Source organism: Natator depressus, chromosome 5 (assembly GCF_965152275.1).
Source record: "Natator depressus isolate rNatDep1 chromosome 5, rNatDep2.hap1, whole genome shotgun sequence".
Classification (NCBI taxonomy): Eukaryota; Metazoa; Chordata; order Testudines; family Cheloniidae; genus Natator; species Natator depressus.
In genome coordinates, this window is record NC_134238.1 from 100,058,742 (window position 1) to 100,074,681 (window position 15,940).

Here is a 15,940-nt window from a genome sequence, read left to right on the forward strand (position 1 = left end):
CTGAAGTTTGTGGCATAGGCCCATCTCTACCTAAAAATAAATACATAAAATCAAGCCATCAACTAAAGACTAAAGGTGACCAACCTTGATGGCCCCATTATCAGACATTGCTTCAGAAATCTCTTTTTCATATCTGTTAAATTTATACTGCTTTCCTGATATATCATGCCATTCTTATTGTTCATTCTACATATTTCTACAATCAGACAAACTGGCAGTGCTAAATGCTGCTGGAAAAATCCTCTTAGACAAGCAAACACCACTTTTTGCAGGGTATAGTGTTACTGACTTTTACAATTCCAAGGCCTCAGACAAACAAAAGTCCATGTTTGATTTTGACAAGTTTCAAAATATGAGCTAACAATTTCCATACTTAGGAAAAAAATATTCTTAAAAAAATAATTTTTCAAATGGCTGTCAACATATAGAAAAGCTTCTGAAACCAGAACAGTTTCCTGATGGACCCCGCAAGGGGTCCTTGACTAGGAAAGTCCTCTGGACAAATACAGCCTAATGCCTGGGAGAGACCATGGTGTGGCTGTGGTGGGACTTTTTAGTTGAATGCAGCCTTTCAATTATTGCTAGGATTGTAATCACCAGGCAGGGTCAAATGTGGCATCCATGATTAGCTTGAAATATAAATACTAAAATTAGACATAGCTTTACCTTACTTTATTTCCATTCAGGAATCGGAGAGTGTAGATGCCAATTTGTTAATTCAGCCATTCAAGGGTATCCACAATCCATATATATACACACACACTGTACAGTTCACTTATTGCTCGTTATCCTTGTGGATGGAGTCAGGTTATCTGGAGAGAGACCTTATTAGAAACTGTAGCATGGCCACAAGTTTCTCTCTTGACCCGCTGTTGCCAGGAATAAAACAAGTTCTCTAGAAGTACTGGACAATCTGCAAGTTCCCACTGAGCTACAGAAACAGTAAAAGCCTCACTTATATCCCATATTTTATTTTTTATTGTAAACGGTGTTAGCAGTAATTTACAAGTGTGTAGTGTTTCACTTTTATATCTACAGAGTAATCACAGAATATTTATAAGGTGTTCGCAAAGGATCATTTTGTTTCCATGTTTCAGAAAGAACAGAATTAATGAGTCCGTATTTAACATTGGTAACCTGTAAGACCAGCTACAAACATATTGAAACCACCAAGAAACTTGTGCAGGAAACTCCAAGAAACTTACATATGAATATTGTGTTCTGCTTTTAAGATTCTTCAATGTATCACATATATAAACATGAGGTAGGTTTGTTTCGTTAATATTTTTTTTTAAAAAGCAACAAATGCCAACTTTGCTGAAAACCCACACAAAACCCAACATTTTATATATATCAACAAAGCATTTCAGAACAAAGTAATCTGCTGTGTTGCAAATGTGAGCCCAAGCTAAATTTCAGTTTTAAAAACTGGATGGAACTGCAACATTCCCATGTCACACTGCTTGCATAAAATCTTTTATTACAGATATGTACAGTTACAATCTGATTTTGCACAAGGACCAGCAAGCCTATTACTCTGAATACGTTTTCAGTCTTATAGGTTACTTGGCTTGGTGAGAATCTTGTTTCTGTTTTTCGTTTACCATATAACAATATATTCTAGGCATACCTAAAAATAAATATGGATAGGAGAGAACACAGTAGTTAAAACAAAACAGTCTTTGATGGCTGATGGCTCTAATTGAATTAAGCAAATGAAATAATATCTATGTGGCTTTTCTGATTAGGCCTGGGGAGAATAGTTAAACGACAGCCCCTTAATATACATAAGGCAGAATGTCAGATGTAATAAGGGCCCCATAAGACAGGAAATACGGTGGGCCGGATCTTCAGCCAGCATAAATCAGGCTAGTGTTGTGAAACTAGGGTGATTTACATCAGCTGAGGATCTGGATCTGGGTTTGTATTAAAAATAAAATAAAATACAAAGTCACCAGAATGCTACTGCATATGCTAAAATGCAATGTGTTTGCAGAATTTATATGGGAGGTCTTTTTTGCTCTCCTTGTTTACAATTCTTGAGTTTGGTTCTCCATTGCCCTGCCTCCTATGCAAAGGAAGTGAGAAATGCTACCAAATCAAAATGGTAGCATTTTACAGAGCCGAACCTGCGGACACGGCGGGTAAACAAACCGGCCGGCCCGCCAGGGGCTTTCCCTGCACAAGCGGTGGAACAAGTTTGGGAACCACTGGATTAAAGAAATGATGATGACCTGACATTTATTGCCGGGTACTCCCAGGTATTTTAGGTGAATAAAGTTGCAGCCTAATTAAACCACATCCATTGCCTCCTGTCTTTCTTCTGGTATGGGCAGACAATTGCACTCAACAGGGAAGATGTACGTGTCAAATGGCAGGTCTGAGGAAATGCAGTTTTTACACCATGGAGATTTGCTTAGAATCACTGCAGGTTTGCCCAAACAATCTATTTATTTAACTGCATTTTAAAGTATACACAAAGTGACCCATTCTTAAAAAGAGAATCTCGAATGTGGTGCATGTATAAAGGAAAGGGAAAATGCCTAAAATTTCACCACACACATAGGACAGCCTGCCTTGAAAGGCTTACGAAGGAGTCATCATGAAGGTCTAATTAATGTGGGAAACACGTAACGAAATAGGGAAACACCATTTCCCATGTGCACCTCTAAGAAGACCCTAGAAAAATCAATTCCACCATTTCTATTAGTCCATCAATTCTTTACGTTCCTGCTGCTGCAGTGTGAATGTGTGACAAGGAGGAAAAGGCAAGGTGGCAACTGCCTCAGAAACCAACCACTACCTCCCCAACCACCTTCCAAAACAGGCTTACAGATTATGGAAGCAGTCCTCCTGAGGATTTGTGGAGTGGGGAGCAGACAGCCAGCATGCCCCAAAGTGAACAGGAAGCCCTTGGAAACAGCGTCATGAAGGAAGGAATGACTGCATGGAGAGGATAGGCAGCTGTGTAGTAACATCTCCCATTACTTCAGTCACTTCTCTTCATACCTACTATGAGTTTAGCTCCCCAAAAGTCGACTACTCCACATGTCCTAAATTACTGTTGCCCTAAGCAGCAGTACTGAAAAAGGGGTGTGGGCCAACTGCAACCTGCCAGGTGCACTGCAGCTGGCACTGCTGCTGCTGTCTGTAGGAATGGACAGGCTGTTATTCCCACAGATCTCTGCCTTCTGTGAGAGTTGACAGGCCTGCTTCCTGGCTGTTCTGCTCTCCAGCTGGCAGCTTTTCCCAAAGGGAACTATGCAGCAGAGAGCAGCCCAACAAAAGCCCACTGAACTGGTTCGGGTGGGTGGTTCTTTCCATATGGTTTTTGTAGAGGAAGGTGGGTGCTTGGCACCAGCAACTAATTTCAAATGTGTGCCATGCCTCACTGTATATCTCAATGCAGTTGCAGATTTCTCATGATTCACAGTGATGAGTCACGTGGCTGAAAGGTGCAACTGATTCTATGCGTAAATTAGCACCAAAAAATTCATCACCACATTCTGTGTGACAAAACTTTCTGTTCTGCTCAGCCACAGCATTGGACGATTAAGGGGCTTGCACCTAGTTTCCCCTTGCAATGCTTTAGTAAAATGTACATGTAATACTGCCTAACTATGAGGAGACCTGTATTCAAATTAAAGACAAGAAAATACCACTGTTTGTTAGTTGTGTTACTGGTCTCAAAAAACAGTATTAGGACTCAACTTTAGTGCTGACATTTTTAGTCTCAATAGAATGTGTGTGAGGAAAGGGGGTTGTTGGCTATATTATTTATTTTTATGGCCTCATTTACAGAGAGTGCACTGAAGTTAATTTGTTGCGCCTGTTTTAATGGAGAGTTTTTTAAACCTTGCCTTTTCCTCCTCAGAAAGAAAAGAAGCACAATTGCTGCTAAGTGTATAATGATGGATAAATGCTAACCTATAGTTGTCTCTCCCTAGTATGGGCAAAAATAAATAGCCTGTAATATCAGAAGCATAGCTAGCAAAAGTGATGCATTTCTGACACAAGATCTCCCCTACCCTATATTTTACTATATTAAAAATGATGATGTATTTTAGCCAAGAACATGTCTTACCTAAAAAACGGATTCTTTAAATCAAGGATGTTACCAGATTTAAAGCCTGTCTGGTCCACCACAGCCACAATCTGAATGTCATAACTCTGTCTGTATCAAAAATAAAAGTACAAAAAAGACAACATAACTGATCTACAATTATATCGGTAACATATGAAGTCAAATAATGGCATTGCCAGAATACCTAGTGTTTGAGTTGCAAGCATTTGGTATATGCAAAATGCAAGGGGATCAATACCTCCGATTTCATACATGCTTGACTAAATTAATTCCTTATTCATAGCCAATGGGTAAAATGTACAAAAGTGCATGGAAGACTTAGGACCCAACATCTAAAACAGGCTGCATAATATGCATTCATTGCAACTGAGGCTGACATTCAACAATGAGTTTTGTTGGCCAAAAATGCAGTAAAGATCATTATTTGATCATTACAATATGCAAGCAGTGTATTTCTTGGTGAGTGTACCACACTTTGAGTGATAGTACAAAATAAATGGACAAATAACTTTAGCCACCCAAGTGCAATCATCACCCAGAAATGCATTTTCTGTAGGGACTTGTTACTAGGAAATGGAATTTACACATAAAAATAAGATAAACAGTAAAGATAAGTGCCTCATTTCATAGATCACACTGTTGGTGGCCAGTCCAAAAGCTCAATGTGTGTCCATATTTCTGAATAAAAATCTTACTATTTGTCTCTAGGCAACACCAGTCTAGCTTGTCATTAAGACCCAGGAAATGCTCCAGGCATTCTGCATTTATTATTGTTATTACTACAGGTTTGTTTGCATGTCACAGAACCATCAAGAACCTCACAGAGTCTGTACTTTCCACAAATTTCAAACCAGTTTTGGGGTTCACAGCCCTAATTCAAGTTGGTGAACCACTTTTCAACTTAATTTAAACCCTCTTTCTCCCAGTTTGAGTCACTATTTAATTTTTTTTCCCGTAGCAGGAGGCTGAGGACAAGACCCAAAGTTGAAGGAATTATTTTTATATGTTGGCATTTTTTTTTTCAGTTTCTACTGCCTCTGGAGATATGCATCTATTTTTGCATCTACATGAAAAAGAATGATTGCCACAGAGGGCTGCTGCCCTGAGCAGGAGACAGAGGACTCTGTGGGAGACTTGGAGGAACCAGCAGCCATGCTGATTGGCCTGGTAGAGGCAGTCCCAGTTGGTCATTAGTGAGGACAGTGTTGTTGTAGCTGTGTTAGTGCCAAGATATTAGAGAGACAAGGTGGGTGAGGTAACATCTTTTACTGGACCAACTTCTGTTGGAAAGAGAGACAAGTTTTTGAGCTTGCACAGAGCTCAGTGTAAGCTTGACAGCTTCCCTCTCTTACCAATAGAAGTTGGCCCAATAAAAGATATTACCTCACCCACCTTGTCTCTCTATTAGTGAGGACATCAGATACATGGCTTAATTCAGTCCTGGGCTTCACTGGTATAACCCAAGACAGAGGAAATCCTCCCCTCGGTGGTCGTGGTGGCATAAATTACCCACAACCCCATCTTTGCCAGTGGGCAAATTGCCAACTAGTGCACCCCATAAGTGAGTGAAACCAGACAAGGAGGGAGTATGGTCAGGGCAGATAGGGGATATGTTAGTTCAGCTCTTGCTGCTATCAGCTGTGCTTTTCGGGGACCATGACTTTGCTTTAAAGCGACTCTCCCCTGGTGGAACCCCCAAGGGAAGGCAGCAGTACAAACACTGTTTCTCTTCTTTCAGAGGCAAGTTTCTTTCTTGGGTACAGCAGCCCTTGCTGATACAGAGAGTGCAATTTGTACTCCTTTAAAGAATTAGGGTAAATCGAGCCCTCAGAATGTTGCCCAGCTGAACAGAAAGACTGGAGAGAAATAGCGCCATGTGAATAGTCCAGACCGACTGTGTGCAGTGATAGACCAGAGATAAAATGGTGGCAATGATGGCAGGGGGGTATCTGCCCCATGACTGAGGGGGGTATTCAGACTGGAAATCAGGAGAAAATTTTTAAATCAGACAAAATAAGGTGGACACTGAGCCAATGAGGACTAAGCACCTAGCAGATGGTTGATTTAAAAGCAACCTTTTAAGGACATATGAGAAAAGTACTGAAATGGTACCCAGGGCCATTCCTTGTAGATAGTTATCAAAGCCATGTTAAGAGGACTACAAGTTAACATGTAGGCCTGTATTGTTAGAGGATTAAGAATAGATACTAATTGTATTTGTCTGTGTTTACCTATATCTTGTTAGAAGTTAACAATATAACCAGATTAGTTTATGGATGCTAATTCCCTTTCATGTCTTAATTACACTATATTATGCATGCAGATGGTTCAGTTAACCTTAAGATCAAGATGTAAGATATTGAAGGAAATAATATTACTTACATTGTCTTCAGCTTAAATTGTCTATGCCATAATAAAATGCCTTGATAGTTTGAATGGCTAATTGCCTTATTTCAGAGTAACAGCCGTGTTAGTCTGTATTCGTAAAAAGAAAAAAGAAAAGGAGTACTTGTGGCACCTTAGAGACTAACCAGTTTATTTTGAGCATGAGCTTTCGTGAGCTACAGCTCACTTCATCGGATGCATAGCACCGATGCATCCGATGAAGTGAGCTGTAGCTCACGAAAGCTCATGCTCAAAATAAACTGGTTAGTCTCTAAGGTGCCACAAGTACTCCTTTTCTTTTTTCTAATTGCCTTATGTTAATTAATACTACTAGTGTACCTGTGTATACATAGGAAATAGAAGTTTAGCTTTAAAGCAACAACATACACTGCCTCTCTTCATCTGGTAAGGCCCTTGCTGTGATGTCTGCTGTCAAGAGGCTATCAGCCTGCTAGAGAACTATAATGGAAGCTTAGGGTCTGATCCTGTTTTAACTCAGATCTGCTTAAATTTTGTCAGGGGAAGTTCAAGCTGCAAGACTGAGGTCTCATGTCTACTCTAGATTAGCCCTGCAATTTCTTATGGAAGAATTTGAACAAACTCTACACACAGACTGCCTATTGGACTGATTCTGGAAGGACTTTTACAAATCCGCAGGTTCACCATCTGTGTACGAAACAGACCTAAGAACTTTATTCATATCTATATATACATAATGATCTTTCAACCATAGTAACTCTCTTTCTTTTCTTGTTTAATAAATCGTAGATTTAGCTAATAAGAATTGGTATAAACGTGTATTTGGGTAAGATCTGAAATATTCATTGACCTGGTGGATAATGTGTCCGATCTCTTGGAGTTGGTAGAACTTTATATATGGTGAATAAGGTTTTAAATAAATCTTAATATATAGACTTGGCTGTCTGGGTGGGAGCCAAAGGCAGGATTGCTTAAAGGTACTGGCTTGGTGAATCTAATTATAAGAATAAACCACCAGTTTATTTGGGGATCATCTTCCCTATTCTTTGCAGTTTGTCCTGATTGAGCATTCTCAGTATAGCCCCTCCGGTGATCACAGTCACAAAGGCATACGTTTTTAATGGTGAAAGCTATTCACCATTGGAACAATTTACCAAGGGTTGTGGTGGATTCTCCATCATGACAATTTTTAAACCAAGATTGGATGTTTTTCTAAAATATTTGCTCTAGGAATTATTTTAGGGGCGTTCTATGGCCTGTGTTATACAGGAAGTCAGACTAGATGGTCACAATGGTCCCTTCTAGCCTTGGACTCTATGAACTCTATGCAGTCCTTGATTGTTTCTGGCTTCCCAGAGAGCAGAGGTGGAAAAAGGTGCCTTAATACGTTTTTGGTTGGCAAGAAGGTTTAACCTTTCCTTTTGCCTGCAAACTTTCCAATTATGTATGCTTTGGTAACCTCCACAATGGATAATTACAATGCATTGTACATGACAGTATCTTTCACAACCATTCTGAAACTTTGTCTAGTGCAGAATGTGGTTGCCTGCTCTCCCCCACATGGAACAGATTACATTGACGCTCAATGGACTACCCTGGCTTCCACTTCATTACCTGATGCTATTCAATATGTTGCTTTTAATGTATAAAGTCCTGTATCATTTAGGTCATGTAAATCTTCAAGACCACCTCTCTGTGAAGCTGAAATCAGTACCCTTTAGCAACCAGTCTCTATTTTTGTATGTGTTGGTGTTATAGACAGGGCACCCTCATTAGTCTAGCAGGGACAGTTTATTGACTCTAGGGCACACTGAAGTCCATCATTATCAATTTACTCATGCTCTTCCTGAGGGGGTAATTTGAGAGGAGTGATCTAAATTTCTATGGAGTTGGGAAGTTCTTTATTATTGTCAGTTGATAATGGTTCAATTGGTATATGCATATGACTTTATATTTATTTTCTGCAGGATGGATTGATTTAAATCATCAATTTTAATCTTGGTTTGCATTTATACTTTTTAGTTATTTTACCAAAGAAAGGTTCATTCTCACTGGTTGGTAACCATTAAAGTATGTTGATTCGCAACCAAATTTAGCCTTTAAACTAAATTTGGTACTTCTTTTTGCTAACCAGGAAGATATAGTGTATCTATACACATTTATTTAAACATATATATATATATACATACACACACATTCACATTATTAATTTTTACAGTTCTTATTGTTAGAAAACAGTGAATGAGGCATTTCTTATTTACTAGATGATTTTTGTACTAAATTCCAATTTTCATCCAAATGCATCTATTAAATCCTATTAAAAATGTACAAAACCAGCATTTTAAAATTATTTTTCAGTAATTAAATAAACCAGCCTTAAATGTGCTGGATACATAAGAACAAAACTAAGTTTATCAAAACTTATTTTATTTCAAACTGATTTATTAAACGAAGGAAGAATTAACTGTAGTTAGTGAGTTGACAGATTGTTTCTGGTCACCATGTGCCATATTTACAAAGGTTTTAGGCACACACATATGTTAAATAGGTGCTAGTGGTATTTTCCTAAGTGCCTAACCTGCTTACGTGCTTTTGAAAATTCAGCCAGTCACTTATCTATATCTTTAGGCACCTAAATATCTTTGAAAATCTAGTTTCATGGCCTTCAAATTTTTAGAATTAATAAATCTCATCTTCTCCCACCAGGCTTTTATTCACAGACTGGAAGAAGAAAATAAGCTTTCCTGCTTTTTCAGCTCCCAGTCAGTTTCTCAACTTTGAATGAACTAGTCCAAATGAAGAAAAAGATATTCTCTCTGCACCTGCAAGTTACCATGAAACCAAAAGTAATTGAGGTAAAAATTCTTTGGCCTAACAGAAACTGGAAGTACTTAAATTTGGAAAAATGTAAAATATCATCATTTGCTCTATTGTAAAGACTGAAACAATACAGAAACATAATGCAGTATATGATACTGTGACATATATAAAGTTTGAGTGGACCTCTAATTTTAAAATGTCTTCTCCCCGATTCTGTAAAAAGAAAAAGAAGCACCCTTGAACTCATTACATTTTGAGGGAAGCTCATTGATGCACCAGACTTTTAAAAATTATTTAAATGACTTTATCAGATTATAGTGAATTTTGGACTTAACATAGGCTGTCAATTGAAAACAGGTTTATTTTCAAAAAGAAATGTCTGTTTAATGTAAATAAAAGCATGTGATTTTTTTCTTTTTTTAAATCATGGATTTTTATCCACCCTGATTTGCACACACTAAATAGCCAATCACAAGCACATGTATAAACAGAGTGGGTGTGGATAGGCTTTCAGACACCATAGTGACAGGTCTGTATAAAAAACTAAATAGATAAAAAGAATCAGTTTTAAGGATTCACTAAGTGTCAAGTTTGCTTCTACCTATACGTTCATCTAATCTTTGCCATCAATATAAAACCCAGTCCTTAAATCCTTAATCCAGCAAACCTACCAATGAAGTTGGGCCAAAAATCCATCAAAGAAAGCCAAGATACACTGGAACTTCCAGAAAGCTTACTATAGTTCATTTGCCAAGGCAGAATTGGAAGGAAGAATATAGTACTATGTAATTATAGTAGTGGCTGTGTGGTCACTTTGTGCAGCACACTGGTTCTCTCTTTACACATTTAGTAACTGATACTTTTTACTTTTGAAAGAAACGTATTGTGACTTGTGTTATTTATCTCCTTTAAGAAGAGCTCCTAATCCAAAAGCTTGGAAACTGGAAAAAGTCCCACGTTGGGCATTTATTGCAGGTGTGAATGAAGTGCTTTGTGAGTGCTTCTACCAGTTTTGATCTTATGAGAACTCTCTGAACTCATAAGGCACATATCCAGAGCTAAACAACAACAACAAAATGATTCACATTTCTATATTTGCTTTCAGTTACAAGCACACATGCAGGTGTGCTAGATTGAAATGAACCAGCTGTGCAAACCAGTCTCTTCAGGGAATGTTTTCACAGCAGAGCATAAGGGTGATACTTCTCAACTCCCATTGACAGCAAAAGAGTAGGAATGCAGCTAACTAACTCTGTACTGACAAAAATGTACTCCTTAGAGAACCATCCTCTTCACTAGCCACACTAAAAAGGGAAAGTTGTGTCTCAGTGATACAGGAGTAGTGTCGTAAACAGGGAAAAGTGTGTCCATAGGAAATCCTTTTCAGAAGTGAAAATTAGCAAGGATATAGCACCACCTCCACTTTACTTGTCCCTAACACAAGATTCACTAAGGGGAAAAAATACAAACATTCAAAATCCGCAGAGGAAAAATGTTGCATTGAAAAAAATGAGGGTGATGAATGCACAATGAGATATCTCAAAAACCACTGACGAACTGGGACAGCTGTGCACTTCAAACCAAAGAAAATGCTGCTTCTGACAATGTTTTTCCTTCCATGAAAATCAATTTTGCTGTGTAAATTTAGGATTGTGTGGACAGACAGATGCTTATAGGCACTGAAAGCTGATCTGATCTTTAAATTGGTTGATAAATCAAGTCATTTGGCAGATGTACATTGAGCTAGTAGTTTTTCCAACCTCCCCATGATACATGGAAATACTCCTTCCACATTTTGGCAAGACATGTTTCCTTTGGGCACCACGATGAAGGGTGAATTTATACCCTGCAGTCTTGGATGCAGAGATGCGAAGCACTAAAACAGACCCTGTGCAGCTTGACTTTTCCATTTCCCCAGCTTGCTAAACTGTATATCTGCATCCCTGATTTTACCTCATCCAGTCTCTATGCTACTAACTTCCCCAATGGGTGCAGCATTTTGGAGAACCTCAGCAACAGAGGCACACCAAAATGAGAAGTCTCCTGGAGTTGCTTTGCCACTTACCGTTTATTCGCTACAAACAGGACTTTCCCTGAGAGAGTTTCCCCTTCTTTGGCAAAGAGGGGAGTCTGAAGGAGGCAGCGTACTTGATACCAGTGAGTTAAAGGTTCCGTCGGAGCAGTTGACAACCAAACAGTTACCCTAAAAAAAAAAAAAAAAGATACATAGGCTCCTTCTCATTTGTTCTGTTAGAAAGCAACACAATTTTGGAAGGGAATTTATGAATGATGGGTCCCATAACTGTCTGTTATATACTTTAAGCTACTTATGAACCAGTTGTGCAAAATGCTAAATTCCTGATTTACAAGTGTCACTGATTTACCTCCATACCTCTTCCCTTCTCACATCTAGTATGACAGACCCATATAATTAAGGTTCAATTCTGCATCTGAAGGATGGGAAATGGGCAGCCATGCATCAGGGCATACATGCTCAGCAGGTTTGCAGGCAGCAACTGAATTAAAAAGTACTTGATAGCTGCCCTAAGGCCTCCAACTTCTCCTCCAGAAGTAACATCACAGCTGGGCTTCATGTAGTCCTGCTGGGAAGAAGACTATTGCCTTCTACTGTCAGATGAGTGCTATTTTTCTAATCTGAGGGACTTTCTTCCCATTCCCCTTCTCACTGAAACAGCATTTTGTAAAACAGCTCCCTGGAAAGCCATGCAACGAATATTGAAAGAAAAAAAGGGAGAGGGCCATTTCGTTTTTCCATCAGGGAAAACTGGAAAGATTATTATTGATTATAGTTTGTCTCAGTGGGAACAGCAGGAAGGACAGGAAAGATAGAATGAAAAAGGAATTCATTTATTCCTCCAGTCCTCTTTCCTTCATTCATAAACTATTATTAGTTATTGGACACTATTCCTTGTGTTAAAAAGCCAGAGGAAATGTGTGTTAAACTTGCACCGTGACTAGTCCTGAAGGGATCCTATTTGATTTTTGTTGTCGTTTTTAAAACTTTAAAATATCCATCTGCCTTCAAAGAACAATCAAAAATCTGGGGATTTGGTCCACGATGAAGGCAAGGCTTCAAATGTAACAACTCATGTGTCTATTCTAACCTGTACTGTGTTTGTAATCCTGGTATCTGCACACCTAGCCAATGTCGATTCAAAACAGATGCTCCCTACAGGACCAGTATTCTTTACTCTCTCTATTTCCAGGAAGTAAGATGTCCATTTCTCCCCCATCTTCCCTCTGTTTTTTTTTTTTTAAATCTAATTAAGGGAAATGATGGCAAAGAGATGGGATTGTCCTGAAAGTAGTAAAGTTTGTGGTCTTTCCTTTTTACTGTGGCAAGGAGTTCCTCTGCAGAGGACCACCCACTGAGAATGTCCTGTTTCCAGCTTTCATGCCTCTGGCCAATGAGATTTCCATAAGTCTCGAAGGAGCCTGTGGTTGTAAAGATAGGGGCAGCCTGTGAGATATCCCCCGTCCAGCCCATTGAGAGCTCTGAATACTAAGAACAGGAATTTAAACATTATTCGATATTTAAACAGTTATCTGATGCAGTGATCAAAGTCCCACTCTTGTCAGCCTATGTTGGTCAGCAGACAGGCTGTTGCATTCTACACCAAAATGGAAGCTTCTTTGGTTGATATGTTTCAATCAGCTCCCACATAGCTGGAAACTTTCTCTGCTGCTTTGTGCCACGTGGGGCTAAAGACAGGCTCTATTCCGAATCCGCTTGCCAGTAAAATTCAAGTTCTACAGAAAACTACTACTTTGAGAAAAAGAAAAAAGAGAATGTAATGTTATTAGAAAAACCCTTACTCAGCGAGCCTTATATCAGGGGCTGATGAAGGGTATTTATCAATAAAGACAAAAAGAAAATAAAATAATTGAAGACTTAGCTTCCCGGGGTCTGGTAATAATTCTTTGTTTCCTGAAGATGTGTACAATTCTTATCAAGTTATTTAATATAAAAGAAAAATCTCTCTCCGCCACCCCCTCATAGGACAGGCTTTTCTGTTAGACTGAGGGTGACATTCTCTCTGATGTGGAGAAGTTTACTCTTCTTTTCCCCTGTGCAGCTCCACCACTTACTTTCCAGAATAGTAAGTAGCAGCACCAAGCACAGCAGGTTCCAGCTGTTCTCTTGAGATGCCTCTGGCCCCCCAAGCAAGCCCAAGCCCAAAGTGAACAATCACAGCACATGTTCCTGTTCTTCCCCATAACACTGAACAGTTACACTCAAATAGGGCAGTAATCAAGGAGTTGGTTTTGTGCAGAAAGATATGGGGATGACACCTAAGAGAAAAAATACTTAAACATCCCGAACTATCACAATTCCTGAACATACCCCACATAAGGTAACAGCGAACAATCCCAACCCACAAACTGCTGGAGGCAAGAATGTCAGTGCTGTGTTGTCATTCCCATGGTTGCTACCTCAAGAAGGCATTCCCTACTGGGAATAATATGACAAGTTCAACATTAAAGTAAGATCACACCTTCCTGCATGAATAAGGAGGCAATTTTTTCTGTGTTTAATGTTTCATGGGAATGATTAAAAAAATATACATACAGTGATCCCACAAATGCCACGTCAAACCAAAAAGCCAGGCCGTGGATTAGTCCGGACTGCATCATCTGGAAAACGAAGGGGATTTCCACTCTGCAGGAGGAAAACTAGAATGTTGCCAGGTTAACATACAAACGTAGTGCAGACAAAATTCCAGCAGAAACATTCTACTGAAACCTGTCTGGTGGTGTTTTCCACACCTTTACCACAACAATTTGTGCTTGAATTGTCACATCCCAGATAAAATCAGTTTAAAAAAATTACACTGGATAATTCTTTTACGTCATTTAGAAACATATGGCTTGATTTTCAGAAATGCTGAACAACCGCAATTCCTAATGAAAAATCCAAGTGCTCAGCACCTCTAAAGTTAGGCCATTAGCTGTTCTGTATGCACTCTGCAGCTTAAACCTGGGCTACTGCATTTTGGGTCAATAATCTAGACTACTGTGAGTACAGGGGGTGGGTGGGAGAGTCTTTTGTTTTTTAATATAAGGGACGCTCAAATATGGTTTTACAAACATAAGTCTGTTAAATTTTTAACAGTAGCTGCAGAAATTCACTCCTCAGAAGCAATAAATCCAGAATAATGACAGCGAGCTATTTGTAGGATTATATAACACCTGCAATGGTCCGTGGTACTTTTAAAATAAAAACAAGTGATGTGTGTGTGCGCATGTATGTACACATGTGAGAGATTCTCTGTACCTTCTCCCTTTTTCCCCACGATTAACACAGTTATAGTTTTAAATAACGTTTCAAATTCAACCACTGCCATATTTCTCAAAACTTTCATTAAAAATCTAGATGGGAAAGCTCTTCACCTACTATTAAAGGCAACAATCTTAAAAAGATTTAAGCATGTGCTTGACTTTAAGCATATAAGTGGATTCCTTGGGGATCTTTACCATTCCACCAAGACAGCCACTGAAAGTGGAACAGAAGTGACATGCATTCCCAGCCCTTCTAAAATCTCTTACAGCAGAGTCAGCATTGACCAGAAGTCTAATTTTTTGTAAGGAATATGAACTCAACCTTCTAAATAAAGCTGATCAAAAAATTAAATTTCTATCCTGCAGAAAATTCTGATATTTCAACATCTTTTTCCCATCTCAAATCAGGACAAAAAGTCAAAATATCAAAACTTGTTCTGAAAAAATATTGTAAAATGTTCTGGAAAATAAATTTAAAAATGTTGAAATGCTTCATTTAAGCTTTTCAATTATAACTAAACATTTCATCACTCCCCCGCTGAAGCGTGACATTTTGAGTTGAGTCAATATTAACCTGTGCATCTGCCCGAGCCATGGGACTTCCAGGATGCGATGGCAACTCAGTGCACAGACAGACTGTAGTGCCTCACGGGACGTATAGTCTGGCTGGAGAGCAGGTTCCACAGAAAAGAATGGGGCCATGAGAGACCTGGAACTACAACTCCCAAGGGGCCCTCAGTAGTGCAGGCAGATGCAGAGATTAAGGTTGACCTGAAACATAATGTTTAAATTTTACTAACAGAAAACTCCACTAAAAATCTATCTTTTCCTGCGGAAAAACTTCTATTTAGATTGGGGTCATATTTCCTGCAAGAAAATATTCTGTTAGAATTTTTTTTCAAACAGCTTTACTCCTGAGCCACGGGCAAGCATGCTGCTAATTAAGCCAACAGGCAGTAGAATATTACTTCACTTCACCTCCAGGATTATCACTAAGTAAGGCAGTACTTCTGGGAATAACATATCATTGGCTAAATAGCTGCACTCAAATCTCTGCCATTCCTGGAAATATGAACCATAAAACTAACCCTTGGAGGGAATGGTAATAATCAAAATAGTGATGTTCACCAGTTTAGAGGAAGGTGTGAATAGCATACTTAAATATTTCTTGTGAAACTCACTGAAGCAAGCCAGCATACTAACCAGGTGAAATGGGGAAGCAATTCTCTCTCACTAGACCATGCTATTGTGCCATAAAATACAATTGACTGCAACTCATACTAGAACTATAGGAGGTCTGAATTTCACCCAAAAGAGCCTGGCAGATGTGTGTTGGGAGTCTGTGTGTGTCTGTAGTTCCTGTGGTGTTCC

The 15,940-nt window shown here is 39.0% G+C and overlaps 1 protein-coding gene across 1 annotated transcript in view; it reads right to left on the minus strand.

The window, feature by feature from the left end:
- Positions 1-864: 864 nt before the first annotated feature.
- LOC141987705 (histone-arginine methyltransferase CARM1-like) overlaps positions 865-15,940 on the minus strand; it is a 136,335-nt gene continuing 121,259 nt past the window's right edge. Inside the window, exons 10-13 of the mRNA XM_074953304.1 lie at positions 13,860-13,949; positions 11,334-11,471; positions 4,085-4,174; positions 865-1,630 (exon numbers count right to left, since the gene is read on the minus strand). Of these exons, the coding sequence (XP_074809405.1) occupies positions 1,621-1,630; positions 4,085-4,174; positions 11,334-11,471; positions 13,860-13,949 (328 nt within the window). The 3' untranslated portion in view covers positions 865-1,620. The remainder of the gene's footprint in view (positions 1,631-4,084; positions 4,175-11,333; positions 11,472-13,859; positions 13,950-15,940) is intronic.